We start from the raw sequence: 21,594 nt of genomic DNA on the forward strand, positions 1-21,594 counted from the left end.
CATGGGGAGGGTTTAAGAGGTGGCACTGCAGCTCCACATTCCTCTGTGGTGGCCTTGCAGTGCCCTCCTTCCTCATAGTCAGGGCAATGAGACACACCCAAAGAACTGTGGAGAAGCAACTGGTTTTTAAGTTTCCTTTTCTTCTGCTGTTCATTCAAGCGGTGGAAATGATGCAAGCTTACTGGCTCCACCTTATTGCTATGCTGTCTTTGATCAGCTCAGCCTTCTGGAGGTGACTGAGATTTTGCAGTTGTAGACTTTCCAGGTCTTCTGTCTTCAAAGGTACAGCACATTCAAGTGTGTTGCCTATGTGCTTGCAGTGTACTGTGGTTCTTGTATTGGTAATTTTATGAGGAAAGCTTTGGTTTTTCCATGAACAACAAGTCTATATGATGCAGTTTGAGGACATGTTACAAAAGGAACAAAAGACATCACTGACCACAGCAACAGCAGGAGGTTTGCATTGGAGACACTGAATCAAACTGATGTGCAATAAGGAGAGAGGACTTTGTGTGTCCTCATCTGCTCCCAGCCACAACATCTGAGTGACTCACTTATTCTTGTAGTGTTTCACAGAAAATAGAGCAGCTGAGTTATATGGCTGCTGCATTTACCATCCAGCTATGCAAAACTTACTGGTTTCTCAGGCAACATAACCACTCCTGGGAGTTGACAGTAATTAACTTGATTTATAGATGACATTGGATAATACAAATATGTTAGATTAAAAAAAACTCTCGGGATGCTGGACCAGTCAAGACTACCAGTGTATCACTTCAAATGGACAACTTGAAAATTTTAAATTATTTTTTTTATTCCACTTGCATGAAATTACACATTTCCCCCCAAATAACAGTTATGCTTGGGTGTTCTGTATGAAAATTCCAAAGACATGAACAAAGCTAGCCCGCCCGACAACAACCATCCTTATATCTCCACAAACTACTTCTTACCAACATGCAGTTTAGGCAAGTATTGAAAGAAAAAAAAGGAGAATAGAAGACAAATCAAATAAAAATCTTAATTTGAAAAAAGCAGTGACTAGATAAGCATGTGGATTTTTTTGCTGTGCTCATAAAAAACATCAACAATACCAAGCTTGTGTGCTTTTTTGTTCTTCAAAGTTTTCTATACCTCGTAATTGATACACAGAAATACAAAAGCAGGTCACTGAAAACAAAACGAAATAATAGAGTAGAAAGTTGAGCAACTGACAGGAAATGGAATGTAACCTTTGTGTTCCAACCTTGTCTTCTGTCTCCAGCACTTCCCATCACACCTCCATTGCCTTTACCTCTGCTGTCATTCCTGTTGCCAAGTACAGACTAACAGCTGCTGTCTCCAAAGATGTGAGGCGCCAACTCAATTTGTGAAACCACAGATGTATCATTAAAATGGTGTTAATCAAGAATTGTTAATATGAATACGATACACACAAAGTATAACTGTTTTCTGACTCTAAAAACTCAACCTGCTGCATGTTTCATAAGTTGAGAACTTGCCCTCTTACCCACCACCTCAATAATGCAACAACCCTATTGTTCCCACACAAAAAAGGTCAGACGAGCAACCAACCCCAAACACACTTTACCCTTCCATATGGACCCTCCCACCACGCAATTTAAAACTTACCCTCCCTCCCCATCCCCTTTCCCCACAGTTACTACAAAAGGAGGAATAGTAAACCGATAGGAATGAGATGAGTGTTGAGAGAACTAAATAGAAAAAAGATGGAGAGAACTGGACGACAATGATAATAATGAGGTGGTCTCAGTGTTGATGGTCGTGATGAAGATGAGCCAGGATGATGGCAGGTAGACAGGGATGACTATGGGGGTCTGGCTCATTCTCTGGACTCCTCCTGATCATCTCCCTCAACCTGGTTATCAGAGGTCCACAGCTGAGGAAAGACAGGACAAGCAGCAGAAAGAGAAGCAGTGAGAGAGAGGACAAGAGGTTCAAAGAGGAGGAGCTAAAAGTAAACAGGGCAACATCCTTTTATATCTAATCTTTAAAAAAAAAACAAACAAAAAAAAAAAAACATTTGAATGGAAAGTTAAGAGTACTGCATAGTCGCTACTCCAAAGTGACCAGGAAAATACAAACCTCTGTTCAGTAAAAAAAAAAATCTTATCTATATTACTGTTGGGACCTACTGCATGCTCATGTCAAAGCTGATCTTGCAATATCAGCACTTCACCTGGCAGTCAAATATTTATGGGTTATGCACATTTGTGTAGATACTGTATGGTTGTTGTAACAAAGGTGTTCAATCAATATCAGAACTGTTGATGGCCATGTCAACAACCTGGATTTTGCCTGAATTTTCTTTGAACCATTACAGGATAATTCTTGCACATCAGTGGCTTGAAAGTTTTACCCAAACCACAAATCCCACTAGTGATTACAAAACAAATGTTGCCACTTCTAGATTCTTGTTTCTGTATTTTTTTTTTGCATCTGCCCTGATACAAAGGGTATGAACCAAACTTTCTTTGTGTAGCACAAATTCCACAGCAACATCCAAAACAGTGTACCCATGACTCTGAACATTATTATACAGTTGGTGTCGTAATGAAAACATCACCATGGGTTACGGGAAGGAAGCTGTGATTGGCGTTTTAAAGACCAAACAATGAATTGAGAAAATAATCAATAAAGAAAACAATAGAATAATAGAAAATAATAAGTTAGTCCTATAATTTGTATTATTCTTTTTGTGCACAAAATCTGTTAGTCATTTGAGTTGGTACATGTTGTTCGAGAAATGGAAACTTACTGTCAAGTTGTCTCTCAGTAGCTGCATGATTAGTGTACTGTCTTTGTACGAATCTTCACTCAGTGAATCGAGCTCAGCAATGGCTTCGTCAAAAGCCTAAAAGGATTCAAAGCACATTTTTAACAGCTGGAAAAATGATGGTCTTAAACAAGCTGTTTTTATGTCAACAGAATGTGTATGTTTCAGGTCAGTTTCTGCAGTCTTCACAAAAAAGATAAAGCGACATGTTAAGATATTTGCATGACACTGAGCAGTTTAATGTATGTATGAGTGATATGTGCCATCATGATCTTACGCTTTTAGCCAGCGCACAGGCTTGTTCAGGCGAGTTGAGGATTTCGTAGAAGAAAACTGAGAAATTGAGGGCAAGACCAAGACGGATTGGGTGCGTGGGCTGCATTTCCTCTTTGCTGATGTCAAAGGCCTTTTGGTAGGCATCCTTTGAGTCTGTAATAATCCCTGAGAGAGGAAGAAAGGAGCATGAGAGTTTTGGCACATTAAAACAGCCAACTGACAATGAAAGACAAAATTTACTTTAGAATTTTGAAAAGTTTCAGTGTAGAAAAATTCTAATGCAATCTTATACCACATATCCACTGCCTGGAACCAGCATGACTTCACACGCTTGGCTCTTTTTGGGTTTTCCCATTGACAAAACTTGTGGAGAGTACCTGGTGTATATTTTGGTACCACCTCAGGGTTCTAAACCAGCTGTGCTGATACTAGAAGGTGATGTAAAAACACTGCAGAGCGCTGATTGATCAGAGAGACAACCTGACATTTTTCAAATAGCCAAGTTGCCAGTTGCAAGTCAATAGTGGGCACTTTTTTTTTTTTTTTTAACTCAAAACAGATTTTTATCAAATGGCAGCTGTACAACCAAGCCATTGTCAATTAGCAAAGTGCAGACATTCCTCTGTGTTGGAGCAATGTGCACTATGTCATGTTGAAGATAATGTCACAGCAGTACAATGCTTTGTCACTATGATGATCAGCTAAGACTCCTCCCTACATAAGTACTTTCTGCAATGGAAAAAGAAATTGAGAAAAGCACCAGGTATTAAAAGTGAGTCGAGCTGAGCCGGACTCATCAATCAATCAATACATTTATTTGTCACATGGAATTATACAAGGTACCTCTCAACTAAGATGTGATTCCATCAGCTCCTTTAACTTGTGCACTGTAATTTAGTCATATTACAACAGCCCTGCAAAATATCCCTCCTTTACATATAGTGGGGGAAGTAAGTATTCAACGCATCGACACTTTTTAATTTAACATAATTCCAATGCAGCTATTCACATGAAATGTACACCAGATGTTGACAAGAACTTCTGAAGAGGTCTGAGATGTGAATGCCCAGTGATTTTCCCGCATCGATTGTTTTCATCAGTCATTTCTTTAATGGGCTCAAGAGGTGAAACAATTAAATATTTCACTAGAAAAACAGACGAGACAAAACTAAAAGTACTCAAAATTGTGCGGACCACTGTCTTGTTTGATAGGAATGAAATCAGTAAAACAGAAACAGCTGCAAATGACAGACAGTTGCAAATCAGTCTATGTGGTAAGAAGGTTTATGGAAGGAGACCAGTGATTGATATTGCTTCAGTCTCTTGACAGCCCCTAGGGGGCAAATAGCTCATGAGGTGCTTTGTATCTAAAAAGATGTGGTCATACTTATACTTCTCTATAAAGGACTAAAATGAAATGATCCCAAACAGAATATTCCTATGAGTTTCAGATGGTCACTGCAGACCAGAGACTAGCCTAGTATTGACTGAAGCCCATTAATGCCCAGTAGTTTATTATTAGTTGTATTTTACAAAACTAAAGGCTTTTGCTTTAAGTTAATGTTTTGATTTGTTGCAGGCATCTGTTGTATCAAGCGTTACCAACTAGTTAATTGTTGGTTAACCACTAACAGTCAACAACAATAACAGGAAGTTGCAGCATTCAGATACATAGCTTCTCCTACTGCCAGTGGAGCATGCTGTGACAGTACTGTAATCTGCATTGAGGAGCAAATGTTATAAGGCTTGTGTCAATACTTAAGTAGTAATAGATTTTAATCTAATACATTCCATTTGGCTAAGCTAGGAGTTGTAGATATCAGTTCAGCAAAGCATACACATATGAATAATAAAATAAACCCCTACCACCCCCACACACAGATGGCATGAATGGCACTTAATATATTGCTTACCAGTCCTCTGATCTCCTGTAGCCACCTCAGCCAAGTAGCGGAAGTAATCTCCTTTCATTTTCAAATAGAAGACTTTGCTCTCTGGGTTACCGGCTTTGGGAATGAGATACTTGTCCAAGAGACCCTGTGGCAGAAAACAAACAAAACAGACATAGCAGACTGTTAAAAAAGAACTTTCTAAGATTTTTAACTCTAACTATATACATAGCTCACTTTACGATTGGGGCTGGCAACCCTCGAAATCAGCAGAAACAGTTGATTTATTTACTTCAGCTATGGGTATAAAATAAGTACACAATTCATTGATGAAGAAGGCCATTTTTACACAGATTACAACAAGGCTAATTTTACACTTAAACAAATCACTAATATTCTGGCCCCACAAGAGCAATGGTCATTGTTTCAACCCAATAAAATAAACATCATGGTCAACATTTCAAAGTGTCATTTTTCACCAAACCTATATGAGGGTAGAGCTGGCTACCTCCAACAGCCTTAGGCCTTGAGCCTGAGACTTTGCCTGAGCTACATCACAGATGCTTCAGAGACCACTAAAGGGTGGATCTGTGTGGATGGTAGATAACATGAAAGCAGAGGGGAGGAGAAAGGGTTGGGCTGGACATAAGAGTGGGGAGTGAAGATGGTAGAGGGTTGGAAAGGGTGGAGGAGACAGAGGATGGGAGTATGGATGAAAGATGGAGGGGGTGGAGAAAGAGAGGACAGAGCTAGGCTGCTGAACTCCTGATGAGCTTTTGCTGAGGAAGTAGGTCAGTCACAGAGCCCAGCTTGGCTCTTTCCAACACAAGCATGCACCACTTGACAGCCTCTCCCTGCTGCTAACCTGAAATTTAGCTGACAGGGAACAGCGTACCTATTGTGTTAAGTGGTTGGAGTGCACCTTAATTCACTATCTAAAGAGTGCTGTTAATCTACTATGTTAAGGCGGTATGGGACAAAGAGAATTAAATACTGCCTTTACATAAACATGATTTAATACTTCAGTTTAAGTGCAGATTTGATCTCATCATGCCTTAACTGTGGAGTTTAATGTAGTTTCCACACTGACATTTTCATGTTTTTTCTCCCCAACAGCCATAACAAAGTGTGCCATATACATTTCTGAGAAAGCAGAAAAGCAGAATTCCCAATGCCATTAGTGATGATAATCCCAGCCTATACCTGCCCTTAACTTTAAAAGCCTCTTGATTTCTAAAGCTATGAGCTGAGATGGCATAAGTTAAGGGCCTGCCCAATGCTCTTTACATGGAAACAATAATGTTAGGGGCTGTGTCTGGGTCTCTGGGTAGAAAGTAAAAATGATCATTTGCCACAAGTTGAAATATGCAGACTCAGTCTGAAAAAGAATGTAATGTAGGGTCACACTGCACGACTCCACCATGTGATAGTAACAGCTCAAACACAGACCAGTATCCAAATAGATTTAGAGACATGGATTTTTGCAGGTTGTGTAAGACCCTGTTCATTACGCAGCGCATTTGTACATTATCCCAAGTATAATGGAACAAACAAGACTGATGTAAGTGCCTGCATTTGCCGAATGCTCTTAGACTGATATGAGGGATCAGGGAAGCCCTCTGGGATCTGAATGTGGAACTGGGCCACTGGCAAGGGCATAGCTAAAATCAAGCTGCAACCACGGCAGAAAAGTCCAAAGTAAATGAAACTATACAGTCCTATTTGATTATATCTTCCTCTATATTATTGTGGTATTTGTAGAACTGTGAGAGATTCCCTCAAAGGGAAATGCAAGCAAGCCAAGACGTAAAGTAGAGCATAGAGGAACAGGAAACAGTCATATTCCTAAAAGAAAATGCGTGCTACAAGCTTCTTTGTAGATTTCTGCCCTCTTGAATAGAACTAGTCATTTTGTTTCTGCAGAATATCCTGGAAATCAAATAAATATTAATCAAAGTACGCATGAGATGTGTGTGTGTGTGTGTGTGTTCAGTGTATGTGGGGTTTTTAAATGGGGGGGGGGGGACCTACTGAAAATAAGCAACAAACTGCTTTCCTATTGCCAGTGGAAAAGTGTGCCTTTCTGTTTTTTGTTTTTTTTGGGGGGATGTGTCACGTTTGACATCACAGATGGGCCAGAAAACAGGTTAGTAATCAGTACAATGAATTTGAATCATCATGTTTTACTCTCTCCATAACAGCTGTCTTTTCATTCCGCCTTGAAGTGTAGCCATTCAGAACAGGAACACATCTTTAGGTGTGGTTGAATGACACCTCTCACAAACTACTTCCTTTTCAAGTATACCCCCAGCCTTATCCCTGTCCTATACCCCATCCTCCTCTGCCCTCTTTACTCTCATCCATCCTCTATTTCAGTCCCCATAAGGCTGTTCGGCCAAAGTGGAGGTCAGCGAGCCAGAGTGCTGGTGGCTCAGCTGCTGTCATTATAGGATTAGGACATAGTGAGTCACCAGGCAGATAATGCACAGGCTGAGAGAAGAACAGAGCAGCAGAGATCCTATAGATCGCTACAATACTTCAGATATGTACATAGGGAAGTATGAAACTATTTAGGTTATGATCAGTGACAAAAATTAGTGATTAAACTATGAATCAATGGAAAAACTGTCACTAAGTTTTGAGCAAGGGGATCTGTGCACAGACAGCACTTTATTTTTTTTGGTGGTGGTGGTGGTGGTGTGGGGGGGGGGGGGGGGGTCTAACACCTATCACATTGAATAATCTTATTGGGTCTGGTGTGTTTTTTCCAAGGAGAAGCAAATGTTTATCTTTTATTGTGTAGATACTTAAATCATTCCAAGCCACTGTGCAACACTGATGAAGGTCTTTCTGGTCCTTCTGCCCAGGGTCTATTGTCATTATCATCGTCATCTGGGGACACATGCAGTGAAAACAAGAGATAGCTACATTGAGGTTTGTCTCTTGCATGCCAAAACTCTAATGAGACATGCTAATTTTTATGCTGGCACTTTGACATCAGCATGGATGTTTGATTAGGCTTACGAAAAACATGAAAAGTAATTCTACATTGTACAACGAGGTTGGCTGTCTCACTAATTTCTCAAATTAGTTACTCCGGTCTTTCTGTGGAAAAAACCTCAACAGTCAACGCACTGACCATAGGGTCTTTCAGCAGCTTCTCATCAGATTAAAACCTCTATCATAAAATGTATACAGAAAAGCCTGTATTGCTCTCTAATGCTCTGTACACTAATAAACGAGAGGTATTTACATGGTGCCAAGCTAGCTTGCACTTCCATCAGTGACATTCACCGAAGCACCTGCCTGTCATCGCAGCCCTGAACCGCAGCAGCAGCTTGTAAATACGCTTTGCTTTTAGGGAAAGTAGCTTAATGTTTACGTTCTAGAGTAGCGCATTACTACTCTTAAACAGTATGCAGCCTTACAATGTTGGCAATAGCAAGGCTTTATGTGAAAGTGGTGCTAAAACAACACAGTCAATTTTGAGGTGATAACCCTGCAAACTCATGGCTAACTCTGCTCCGGAACAGAGGCAGCAAGCCCCAGGCTAAAGTCAGGTTTAGCCCACTTGGAATGTGTGTTGATTGTGCCAGTGTGAATGCTGTCTCAGCCCCAGGCTGAGTGCAGTGTAAAAGGGCTAAGGTGGAACACCATAAGCTTTGTAAAGATAGATGTTAAGGCAGGGAGGTTGTAGATGATTGCATTAGATTGATCAGATGTACCTAATAAAGTGGCCACTGACTGTTATTACACATAATTTCCTGCACTGTCTGAGCTCATACATTGTGTTTTCTTACTTTCTTATCTTGGAGTTATCCATTCATAACTTGACTGCAGCATGCACTGCTGATCAAATGGGGAAGTTCGTATCATTTCAAAAGAGCTGCTGCTGCTGCAGGTGTAATGAGAGAGGCCCACTTGGAGCATTACCATAAGTCAGTCTGACTTAAAAGGATTAACACAGTTACCACTTCACATACTGTTGACAAATCTGGCTAACTCAGACCATCAATGACGACCCAAATCAATGTAAGCTAAGTATAAGCTGTGTGAGGAAGAATGTTGTGATAAGCTATAGGTCATCATCAATGACAGATAATTTAAAGCAGAAAACGCATGCAAAATTGCTGTAAGCCAGAGATTGAAATGAAGCACTCAAGGCGTGGCATGTCTCTACAAGGTCCACTGCGTCTTGTTGACAGAAATGACACATCCAACAGCATGAGCTGTTGAAGGGAGGCATAACTGTGTAGTAAGACTCACTCCTCTGTCATCCAGCATTTCTTCACATAATCTGAATGTCAAAAGGAGATGACTGGCTCAAGTAATTTGCATGAGGTAAATTTTCTATAAATTTTGTTAAGAGGCTTGCTTTTTTATCCCATCAGGTACTTCTTTAACCCATAATTTTGACTTGCCCAACATCTAGTAACACTTGCTGAAGACTATTAATCCACTTTGTGGTTAGCATAAAATGTTCATCTGACACTACATGATATCAGATGAGACTAAATTGTTAAAATTTCCCATCTTTTACCATGCAGTATACAGAGCCTTGGACAATTAATGTTAAACCCATTGTGACAAATGAGCCTCTTTCAGACATGCATCTTGACATATAAAATTGATAAGGACACCTATGCCTAAATGACGACAAGCTTTAACAGATAGATAAAGCTACCAAAGTTGAATTAAATGTTATCAATCTCACCAGCACGTCTTGGCAGATGTCTTTCAGCTCTTTCTCAATCTTTTCCCGGTACTCTTTGGCCATGACCTGCTTCCTTTCGCTGGCCTCAGCCTTCTGCTCAATGCTGGAGACCACACGCCATGAGGAGCGGCGGGCACCCACCACATTCTTGTAGGCGACTGACAGCAGGTTCCGCTCCTCGTTTGACAGAAGCTCACTATCTTCTGTCACAGCCTTCATTGCTGCGGCCATGTCATCATAGCGCTCGGCCTGCTCGGCTAGCTTGGCCTTTTGCACCAGTTCCTTCTGGGGTGCCTCACTCATGACTGCTCACTGGACAAACAAAAGCAGAGAAGAAAGGAGGACAGCTGGTGGTCAATTCAGTGAGTTATGAGACAACTTTTTTTTCCTATATTTGGATCAGTATCTATTTGCCAGAACAAACCATTAGTAATGGGTACAGCAAAAACAATTAAAACATTGTAGTTAGCTGCTCTTGACACTCTGTCAAGAGCAACTAACGAGGCTAATGGGTGTCTCAACTATCAGCAAAGAGAAATCATTTGTTGGTTTAACTGAAGTTGAGGCTTATGATGCAACTATTTTTTTGAGACTTGCTGCAGTTCTAAGGTTATGGAAGTGAAAGGGCAGCAGTAAGAGTTGTCAATTGCATGCATAAAGTGAGCCCAAAAGCAAGAGTACACTGACTATACTTAAGCTAAATATAATAAAATAAAATATAAAATAATATATTTTTTTAAATGCATCTTTGTAAACTCAATAAGATGAGTAAAGATGCAGTTGCATTAAAGTAGGCTTGTGAGCCTTCTGATTTGAGCAAAGTTGCAATACTACTATCGGCCACTGAATCATAGCACTGTATTGGCCCTGCAAGTTACTACGCAGTGTTGAGTGTTATAGGTTGGTAAGAGGAGAAAAGTAAGTTACCAGCAGATATAATGTAAATGCAGTCCTTGCATAGACATGACACAAACACTCAACACACAGGAATTCTCATTACTAGATCAATAGCCTACATCCGTTCGACCCATCCCTAATAGCCAGCGGGGTTTCACAGAATCAATGGCTTTTTTTCCATTCCAGAGTGCATGTAGTGTGATGTGCTCAAAATCTGCCCTGACATACAGGGAAAATACCTAATTCTACAAACACCCTATGTAGAGAGTTAAAATACACACCCACAAATAAACTAGAAAACATTATAAAATTTCTGAAATTACAAAGCAGACAATTTCCTAAACTTGACAACAAGTCCTCTTCAGAAGAATTTGTCATTTGTGTCAATTTAAGAAAACACAACTACTACTCTCTGTCAAACTGAGGACTTTTGTGACAATACAATGCAGGAAGCACGTGTTAAACAAAGACAAATTTGTTTGAGTATTCTGGCATTACTACACCACTTCAAAACACTCGCGCAAAAATCCAAATCACTTAATCACATAAAAGTGTTTAGGTTTGCAAAATTCTAAAAACAGAATGCAAAGAGATTTGATCATTTTGTAGGAATTTTAACAGTTTCCGGGCAGGGGCGGGCAATGTACCCGTGGACATGATGCAACTTGACCCACGAGTATGTCGGTGTATATAGTCAAATCGATAAATAACTATGCAACAAAAAGTAACGTTAATATTCTAGTTACAGTTTAAGTCACGTATGGCTGTAAGAGATTATTCGCCGGTGCGGACACATGCAAGAAGGACGCAATCATGTATTGCTGGCAAGCCTCCAGGGTATACGCCAATGTCTCCTCTTTATATCGTCTACACAGACACCACACCCATCCCTCTACCTGTGGCTCGCCCAACAAGCGAGAACACGGAAACTAAAGTGCTAAATTACAGCGCTTTAATTTGATTAACACGAGTGTATTTGACAGAAACGAGACCAGAAGCGCCTATATTCATTTGTGTTTACTTGAATTTAACAAGTTCAGACGAATAAAAGACAAAAATGTAAAAGCAACCGCGACCGTTAGGCCCTCGTGACCCGTTTCCAGTATGGCGCCGACTATTTCCTGAAACAGAAGCGTTCCAAGCTAGACAGCTTTTCTAAATGGGCTAGGTGTTACACCCATTTTTGTAGCTACTTTGATAAATGTGTACACGCACTTTCAAACGTTTCTGTTCAGCACGAACCGAAAAATGAGTAGCATAGTTTGTTCGAAGCAAAGCTTTTACAAAAAGGTGTGCATCAGAGTTTCGCTGGCTGTCTGGTGGCAGATGTGATATGAATCACTCTTGATAGTTTGCAAATGGATAAACCTACTCTACACCCTAATAAATCTGCTACAGTAAGTTACCGTGCCACGGATGTAAGTGTACCTTGCTGGCCCTTTCAGCAAATTTGTAGTATCACGGAAGCTAAAACTGGGATTAAGATGAATTACCGGATGAAAAACGGACACATTTAAACGCGACAAAGACAATGCATCCCCATCACAGCTGCCTAACAGTAACGTTAATCATTTGTTAACAACCGACAAACACATTCAACTAATTAACAAAATACTTCCGTTATCAGGTTTAACATTTGCAGTCAAGGCAATAGACTATCAAAGCTTCAACTTCCGACCTGACCCGCCTTCCATGTCCGCCCATATGATTGTCCATTCTAAAACCAGGTATTAGACATATCCCAAACTGTAGCTAAGCTAGCCATTGTTCTTGGATCTGATGATTGTCGTCGCTACATGCAGTCTCACAGTTAGCTGGAGGCGATGCGCTTCCATTACCACTATATTCTACGATGAGTACGAAGACCCAACGATAAATTATGAAAACGTAAAAGTGCAGTTTTAAAAGCTGTTAATCCATTCATACCTGAATACTGGCAGATAGCAGTGATTTCGACGTGCCAAGCTACAGCTGACTCCCTCAGCCCCTCTGTCTGAATGCAGTCCACGGGGTTTCCCTCCAATCACACCAGCCCAAGGCACGGCCCGAGCAGGGGGGACTGACGTCAAACGGTACCAAGGCAACCGAACACGAGACATTGTGGGAGGTGTAGTTTCTTCCTCCATTACTATTACTTCCCTAGTCCTTTTTAGGCAAATTACCACAAATTATTACAGTTACATTATTACAAACAATTCAGTCGCTGTTAAAACAGTTTGATGTTTTTGTATGTAGTCAGTTTATAACCCCAAATGCATTATAAGCCCGCCTCATTAAATTCAATGTGTAATGCTGTTTCATCTGAGTACGAGGATTCACACATTTATGGAAACCTCGACTTGAAACACCACAGTAATTGATATGAAAGTCGATATCGGTTCAAACACCATCCTTTGTCCTACTGCACGTCACAAATATGTATCAGAACCGAAGGAGAGACTATAGTGACTAACACTGACAGGAATTTTAAAAGGGAACTACGCCTTTTTTCAAAAGTCATACATATCATTTCTACGGTCTAAGCCAGTTCAAAAATATTACTAAACATGAACATCTCTCTGCTGCTAAAACTAAAATCTGTGATGCCATAGGGTATTAAGTCTGGATCTGCTCCACTGATAATGGATTGTGAAAAATGTTGCAGGTGAAATACGTTGCATAAGTTTATGTGTACATGCTCTGTCTCAGAACAGAGAACACTACAACAGAATAAAGCTCATTTGGGTATTTAAAAAAAAAACATTTGGTGGGTCAACAAAATCAGGCTCCCATTTATTGTTTATGGAGCACCTCCAGACCTGTTTCTTACAGACATCACACATTTGAGACTTGTGAGACTCTATTTTCTGGCTTTGAGATAGAGTAGCTCATATTCATAATTATTGGTTGAACATTCCCTGGCCATGGAAACAATATATTTGAATTCTTAATTCAGATGGTGTTCCCCTTCAAGCCTTAAATGTTGCCCACGAATTGGGTGCTGTGACACAGATCTGTGTGAAGCTAATTGGTGATGGGGTCACATTTTATCTAGAGCCTGTCAAGCTCTTTAGCTACCAGAGTGATATTTCTCTAACATAATAAGATGTTCTTATTTTTCACACAGTGGTGAAATTGTGTCTGGAATTGCTTGAGATGCTGAGGGCATCACAAACTAGAACACAGGACACTGTGCTACAGTATATCTTGCCTAATAGAAACTACTATTTCTGCATTCTGGTTGGTTTCCAAGGGGAGAGAGTGAAGCTATTTTTGCCTTGTCACATGTTTTCCCCTTGGGCCAAGATTTCAAGCTTGTAACCTATTTAAGGGCAGATCAGATAGTGTCGGAGGTAAAAATGCACAGCCACCAGTGCAAAAAAAAAAGAAAAATGTGAGCCCTCTCCCTTGTCAAGGTGTGGTCCAGGGAGAGTTTAGTGTCACCAAAGGGGATTTCAGGTAGAGGAAATAAGTAAGTTGGGTGACAATTGAAAGACACATAACTGGTTAGGTGAGTTCTCAGTCAGGCTGGCTATCAACCGTGAACTTGAACACACACACACACACTTACAAATGAGTACGAGAGTTGAAGTGTTTTCCAGCAACATTCTGAAATTTATCAGTGAATGTTTGAACATACCTTAAATTAAAAAAAATAATCAGTTGTTATACTGTGAGATCCACTGAGATTCTGTATTCTATAACAACCATACATCAAGAGAAAACCTTTACACGTAAAAATCAATCTTCTGTTCTTCACCTACAAATGTAGGTGTTACCAGGCAGTAGTGCTCTAATGGAAGAGGCTTTTGACATGTAGTATGGGGAATGTAGGATCTAGTGGTTTTGTAGTTTGCCCCACATGAGGGACTTAAAGTCATGCCTTTTACACAACACTTAGCCCTAGGCTGAGGGCGTTGTCAGCTTGGGGCTAAGGAATCCTTCACATTGGCATGATCCTGACCCAATCCAAGTGTGCTAACCCTAACATCAGTGTAGGGCTTGTTGGCCCTGCTCTGGAGCAGGGTTAGCCCTGAGTTTGCAGGGTTATCCCTGAAAAATTGACTTAATCCAGGGCTAAAAGCTGCCAGTGTAAAATGGGGCTTAGTTAACAAAAGAATTTTAGAATGTTTACATGTGGTATGTGTGTCAACTGACATAACCCAGGGTTAGGAGAAGTGCAGTGTGAATTGTATAGCTCTGAGCTCACGTTAACTTTAGTATAACAGTGTGTGTGTGTGTGTGTGTGTGTGTGTAGTGGCTAAGTTAGCTCAGCCCTGAACTAGTAGCATGAAGTGTGAAAAGCACACGGATGTGTTAGCCTTCAATTCTGGCCATTTTTTAAATCTGTCTTTTGTAGATGCCCCAATTTTATGAAAGTACAATAGTAAATCAAAGGAATATTCCTTTCAAGGATAAACCCATTGAGATGCAGCAACTTGTTTTGGAGGTATTGCCAGGCAGGCACACAAACATGGACATAAAACAATAAAACAAAGGAAAAATAGTGAAAAACTGTGAAGTAACAGGAGAAACTGCACGTGTCCTTTCCTCCACTACTGTCATTTTGTAACCTTGTCTTATGTTTTGATTTTGAATCACTTTTCAAACTCTATAACCTGGCTTAGGAATGTGCTACATTAGGTATTAATAATAGTTCTTATGATTATTATTACAGTGTACAGTTATTGTAGTAGGTACATATTCAGAATTTCCACCTGCATCTGTGACAAATGGAGGTACTGTGTGTGTAATCATTTTGGATCCAATTTGATTACATAATTTGTTGGGATGAGAGGATATGTTTAACTTCAAAATGCTTGAGTTTTTCTATTTTTGATGAAGTCATACTATCAAGCCCCAGACTTGAATGTAACCATTACCACAAGTGGTGTTTGTCTTTCCTCAAGCTGGTGTCCTCTACCAGAAGCCTGGGAGTTTGAGGGTTCTGCGCAGTATCTTAACTGTTGCTAGGACTGCACTCTTCTGGACAGAGACGTCAGATGTTGTACTTGGAATTTGCTGAAGCCACTCTCCCAGTTTTGGGGTCACAGCCCCGAATGCTCCTATTACCACTGGGACCAGTCTGGACCTCACCTTCCACATCTGTTCCAGTTGTTCCTTCTGCCCCTGGTACTTCTCACTATTTTCATGTTCTTTCTTCCTGATGTTACTGTCAGCTGGGGTTGCCACAGCTACCATGACTGCCCTCTTCTGCTCCTTATCAACGACCACTTTGTCTGGTTGGTTGGTTAGCTAGCAGTTGCTATCAGTCTGGAACTTGAAGTCCCACAGGATCTTAGCCCTGTTGTTCTCAACCACTTCCGGTGCTGTGTCTCATTGGGACTTGAAGACTCTAGTTCATACTGTGTGATTACATTCTGCTACTATGTGACTGTCTCAGGGCCCTCTTTGCACAGCCTGCACCTGGGGCCCTGTCTGCTATGGTAGACCACTGCCTCTATGGATCTGGTACTCAGGGTATACTTGGATACTCCTTGTTGCAACCTAAATGGTGGCCCTGACACTCACAAATCCATGCCCTCCCCCTTTTTGCTGTTCATAGTCTCAGGGTGCTGGACTTTGACTGGAACCCTCCATGTGTTATGAGTTTTCTTGTCTTGACATCAGCAGCATCCATCATATATATATATGTCCATCCATCATATATATATATATATATGTGTGTGTGTGTATATGTATGTATATATATCTATATATATCTATATATCTATATATATCTATATATATATATATATATATATATATATATATATCTATATATATATATATATATATATATATATATATGTATGTATGTATGTATGTATGATGGATGGACATATCTTTGGCAACACAGATCTTCTGAAGCAACCATTTAATACTTTAATACCAAGTGTGTTACTAAATAAGAACCAACATTATTGGTGTTCGTCAGTTCTTGCAACATTCCCACTGAAGTAGTTATTCATTATTACCTCCATGCTACATTTCTTGTTCTTAAATATAGAATTGGTTTTATCAACACTTCGTGGATGAGCAACAAGAGTCTTGTTCTCTCATCAGGGTGTAACCTGAAAAGCTAATACAACAATTATAATTTATTAGGTTTAGCGCATTAACTGAAAGGACATTAGAGTAGAGGTAGATGAGAAAGTGCAATTCATTATAAATTAATTTCCACTTTCATTGCATTCCCTTATCACATGTAATTGGCACATTAGTGTTAACTGTAATGTTTATGATATAAATACACATCAGTCTCAACCAGGTGAGGTCTGAATCAGCATTACACTAATGATCCATACAGCAGGTAGAGGCTACAACAACCTAACGCAAACAGTCAAACATATATACGTTTATACATGATTAAAAAAAACAACAACTTAAAAATGGTTCATATAAAAGTAACACCTTTATTAAAAGGGGATACATAACATTGTGTGGACAAAGATATGATTATTACAAAAGTAAAAACATGCCTGGTAGTCAGTCCAGACTTTAGCACAGTGATACAATGTCAGTGGTTAATGAACAGTAGGTCTAAATGTTTTGAAAATAGTTCCTTTCTATAAATTAAATCTCTGTTAGCATGCTAGGAAAAATAAACTAATATAAAATTAGGAACCAAAGCTAACTTACAGTGTAACGTGAACTTTTAATGCAGGGCAAGAGTTGAAATACTTTTGCACCATCATGATGGGATAACACAAAACAGTGTGAGACTGTACTTGGGATTGTTTTCACATATGCCTTTGAGATGACAGTGTGAGACATGTTACACTGCAAAATACAAAAGTGATGAACTAAATCATCATCAAACACTAAGGTGGTGCACACAATTATGCCACATACTTATTACAATGACAAACTGGGAGAACAGGAGAAGCTCATTGCTTTATCATTTAAAACACCCAGTGCAAACCTTTATCTTCACCCCAATTCAGTCAACAGACCACGTCTAACAGGGTGAATGATAATATAAATGTTTTATGCAGTCATATGAGTCGAGGAAATTGTGTCATGGAAGGGTTTGCTGTGTGCAGACTTGCAGTGCCCTCTCTGGTCAACTTTTACAACTCTGTTGCACATGAGAAAGTTTAACAGTGGACATGAGCTAGACACATTTCATGAGGATCTGAGGCAATGCAACACACAATTTCAGCGCCCATGTAGCACAGTGTGTTTAATATATTGTTCATATCAACAAAAACAACTGGAAGTAAATCTGAATCTACTAAAAAAAAAAAAGCATTATTAATGGTTTTGAATAAGTGTCTTTCCAAGCACACTGTGAACTCCAAAACTATTCTGAATAAACTAGATTTATGAGCCCAATACTGGCACATCACAAATCAGATTCAGCCAAAATCCATAACGGGTTTCACAGTACATTGGCTTTGGATGCAGATGACTTCCAATTATCATCTCAGTATTATGACTTTGTTCAGCTGAGCCAGTGCCAAGTTCACATTTTCTTCTGAATTCAAAGCTTGTCCTGAAACTGTAGGAGCCCTGAGGTGGTGTAATGGTGGTAGAGCCCACGGACAAGCTAGTCTTGTCAGCATAACATTTTGAAATGATCAGATAGAAATATTGCATACAATCGGAGATAAAAACATATACATTTTTGGCACAGGCCAAAAAGAGGATAGCTATCTGCAGTGTGTCTACCTTCACTACTGGCCCTCGGCCAAATTCTGGCATGTTAAGGATAGTTTTATAAAAACTCCAATTTGGAAATAAGACCTTGGGCCAGTCACACACCTGCATAAAACACGCATACACCATATCTAAATTAGGCAGCATAGGGGAATAATTGAAGTTGGACTGAAGATATTTTATCTAAAACACTGCAAAATGTAGAAGCCTGTCCGGAATCAACCACAACTGTCTTACTGAAAGAGAGATCAATCTATTACGCCTCCACACCAACCAGCTCCGGGGGCATTGGGGCCTTTGGATGTTTGCTTTCAAAGTGCTGCTTGAAGGTCTTTGGGTCGGGCATCTGTGTCTGAGAAGGAGTGAGAAAGAAAAAGTGAAAATTTTGAAAATATACATTTAAACAAACAGTAATTGAAAAGCACACTTAAAAAATGCTATCAATATACAAGGCGTTCAGCAGAGTCTTGCTTATTTTCAGTGTTTCCTCATCTGATTATATCAGTTTGCCCAGGTACACCAATAGCGCCATAGATACCTATAGTTTCACAACAAAGTCACATGATGGGTCAAAAGACGCACAGTCCACCATGATAAAAATGCCAACTTGTTTTTTCAGAACCTCTACCTTAATAGGTGATGTGAGAGGCTGGTTGTCAATAATCACTTGCACAACAGATCACTTAAGGGGCGAAAGCAAATAAATTATTGCATTTACAGGTGACATACACATAGCCACTTTTCCTGGTGAGTGTTTATTAGAAAGTGTGGACAGGAAGTATGCAAGAGTTTGCATATCAGCACATATCTGTCCCAGCTGCTGAGCACAGGAGTGCTGCAGGAGTGAGTGCAATTTAGCAGCAAACACAGACACTGGTGGAGGTAGAGACAAAAGGAATGTGCAGAGAAGACTTCACAAAGCACTTGGAGTTCTGCCTATTTTCATACCTGCAATGTGCATCTGGACAATTACTGAGGAGGGTGTGACTGTCAGCCAGTCTCGATTAGATAAAAAATTTGGGCAGAGCCTCTTCAACCATTTTCTGAGGGCTTTTTAACACTTTCAGAGTGTCTACAAGAGCATAAACAATAAGTGGTTATAATCCCCAAAGGATGACACAGGCAGGGATGGTGGACCTGCTATGTTTCACAGTTTTCACTGCTATGTTTCAAAGTGGTGGGTTTGGGAAGTATGTTTACAACAATCTGTGGTGTGAAATGATGGGGTACCAGGCTTGCCTGAATCCTACTTAGACTACTCATTGTATCGAACAACGACATGTATCATCTCCACTAATTTCTATCCTAACTTGACGGTTAAATGGTATCAAGCTCATAGAAGAATAATTTTATTCTTGCTTCTGTTTACCGCCTAGGCACATACCCGACACACGGTGCAGGTGTATACTAAAGCAGCCTTTGCTGCTGCCTTCTGGTCATGGCCTTTACTCTTCTTGATGTCTGCCTGCTTTTTGGCATTCTTCTGCTGGGACTGGAACTTCTGGTGCCCACGGGCCATATCTGACGCTAGACCTGAAGAAATTATACAGGAATGTGATCAGCACAACACCATGGAGAAGGTGATGAGCCATTAACTTAATTTACCACAAAACCTAGCTTGCACACAATGACTTCTGTGAAGCGGATGGAGAAGAAAATGTAAAGCACAGAAGGACTGAAGGACCACCGCCTGGAAACACTAAGCAATTACACCACCTGAGGCTTCTGATGAAGCCACCTTGATGATTTACAATTTAAGGACAGCTGTCTTTAGAATCAACATACTTCAAATGTGAAAGAAAGCAGTGGCTGGAAACATCTTCAAAAACTAGGTTAATTGCTGTTTTTTTGGGTCACATGAATAAGGCAATTAACTTGGAAATTTCCCCAAAGAAAATCAGACTGCACATATTCAAAGTTATTATAGACAGACTACTGGAACTAGGTCAGTGATATGGTTTTGTTTTTGACTGATATTAACGTTGGAGGGACCGATAGTCTTTCAATACACTGGGGTTAATCAGTAATCCCAAAAAGTGTGTGTTGGACAGGAGTGCCCATTGCTGTCTATGGCTGTAACTTCACATTAACCTACGCGGCAACCTTTTCCATTAAAAATGCCCTCCACCCATGAGCACTATGGGTGCTGTGAGGTCAGTCACCGCCATGCACTGCTCTCATACGGCTATTAACACTAACCTTAGCTAACGGTATCCGCTAGGACTGGTTTAGCTCAACTTCAGCCAACCACCGAGCAGCGACGGTTACAAAGGTATAGCGTGGAAGACAGGGTCGTCTTATGAACATAAACTCACATCTCCAAGTACGTTTATAGAAGAAATAAAACATCAATTTAATTTCCTAATAATCTGGAGAGTCAAGCATTCTGTTAGCCGGTGTTGCTATCGCCGACGCTAGGTTAGAGCACATGCAGATAATAGGAATGCTGATAGATATTAAGCATTAAGAGTGGTAATACACATTTTGTAAGTGCCTTACCAGTGATAAGTAAATGTATTATTGAAGATAGCCACCAAAGTAAAATTAAAGAAACGCTATATTAAGTTCTCTGGACCTTCCGCAGCTTCTGCTGGTTTGTCCTCTCTCTGCGCTTCTGCGCATGCCCTGCACTGTGCGGCTTTCAAGTGTTGTCAGTGGTAGCGACAGATGCGTTCACAAATAGGTCTACGCCTTGCAGTTGATGTTGCAGGGATATGGGTGGGATAGGAACATTTCCGACAGCACATAAAGGCAGCACACGTTCCATCCTCTCTTGCTTCAACGTCAGCAGATGAAATAAAGCAGATAAAATAATAATAAAAAACAACATTAAATACGACTGTACCAGAGTTTAATGAGTGTAAAAGAAGCCCTTTACCCATAAAAACCCAACTCTGAAAACCACATGTATAGGTGACTATTTGCATTTTCTGTCTGCTTGGTGCAAAATGGAATGCCTACCACAAGGTGTCACGGTACAGACAACAATAGGCCGAGTTTACTCAGACCAGCCACTGTACTTTCCTAAATAACGAAAAGGTATAATATGTGATTCATGAGAGATTTTATCTTAAACGGCAGTTTTGTCATCTAGAGCTGAGGGTATCCCAAGGTATGTCTATGTGTCCTGATCACTAGAAAAGCTTACTGTAATATTGAAAAAAAGATAAGATTTTATTCAATTTCATTTTTAGAAACAGATGTCATTATTAGTAAGTTATTCTATGTCGCATGGCAAACGGAGGTACTGAGTTTTCGAACTTAAAATAATACTTTTAATGTAAAATTATAAACTAATTTGATTGAAGAAAAAGTATTGCATTTGGAATATGTTCCCTAAATATATATTTAATTTAAAGGGTGGAGTTAAATTTCAACTA

At 40.0% G+C, this 21,594-nt stretch overlaps 2 protein-coding genes across 2 annotated transcripts; both read right to left on the bottom strand.

The window, feature by feature from the left end:
• Window positions 1-793: 793 nt before the first annotated feature.
• LOC117266015 (14-3-3 protein zeta-like) lies at window positions 794-12,639 on the bottom strand. Its single transcript, XM_033640930.2, has 6 exons — window positions 12,500-12,639; window positions 9,677-9,988; window positions 4,987-5,110; window positions 3,075-3,238; window positions 2,780-2,875; window positions 794-1,900 (listed from the first exon to the last, which is right to left on the bottom strand). The coding sequence occupies exons 2-6, from the start codon at window positions 9,977-9,979 to the stop codon at window positions 1,844-1,846; spliced, it is 744 nt and encodes a 247-aa protein (XP_033496821.1). The 5' UTR covers window positions 9,980-9,988; window positions 12,500-12,639; the 3' UTR covers window positions 794-1,843.
• A 4,309-nt stretch (window positions 12,640-16,948) lies between these two features.
• LOC117265332 (zinc finger protein 706) lies at window positions 16,949-20,852 on the bottom strand. The gene is made up of 3 exons (XM_033639768.2): window positions 20,714-20,852; window positions 19,599-19,747; window positions 16,949-18,566 (listed from the first exon to the last, which is right to left on the bottom strand). The coding sequence occupies exons 2-3, from the start codon at window positions 19,731-19,733 to the stop codon at window positions 18,471-18,473; spliced, it is 231 nt and encodes a 76-aa protein (XP_033495659.1). The 5' UTR covers window positions 19,734-19,747; window positions 20,714-20,852; the 3' UTR covers window positions 16,949-18,470.
• Between the last annotated feature and the right edge of the window lie 742 nt (window positions 20,853-21,594).

Source organism: Epinephelus lanceolatus, chromosome 10 (assembly GCF_041903045.1).
Source record: "Epinephelus lanceolatus isolate andai-2023 chromosome 10, ASM4190304v1, whole genome shotgun sequence".
Lineage (NCBI taxonomy): Eukaryota > Metazoa > Chordata > Actinopteri > Perciformes > Serranidae > Epinephelus > Epinephelus lanceolatus.

Coding starts and splice junctions, on each gene's coding strand:
- LOC117266015 (XM_033640930.2), bottom strand. CDS start 9,979: ATGAGTGAGGCACCCCAGAAGGAACTGGTGCAAAAGGCCAAGCTAGCC. Junction 5,111..9,676: donor ACATCTGCCAAGACGTGCTG/GTGAGATTGATA, acceptor TTTCTGCCACAG/GGTCTCTTGGACAAGTATCT. Junction 3,239..4,986: donor TACAGGAGATCAGAGGACTG/GTAAGCAATATA, acceptor TTCCTCTCTCAG/GGATTATTACAGACTCAAAG.
- LOC117265332 (XM_033639768.2), bottom strand. CDS start 19,733: ATGGCCCGTGGGCACCAGAAGTTCCAGTCCCAGCAGAAGAATGCCAAA. Junction 18,567..19,598: donor ACACCTGCACCGTGTGTCGG/GTATGTGCCTAG, acceptor ACTCCTTCTCAG/ACACAGATGCCCGACCCAAA.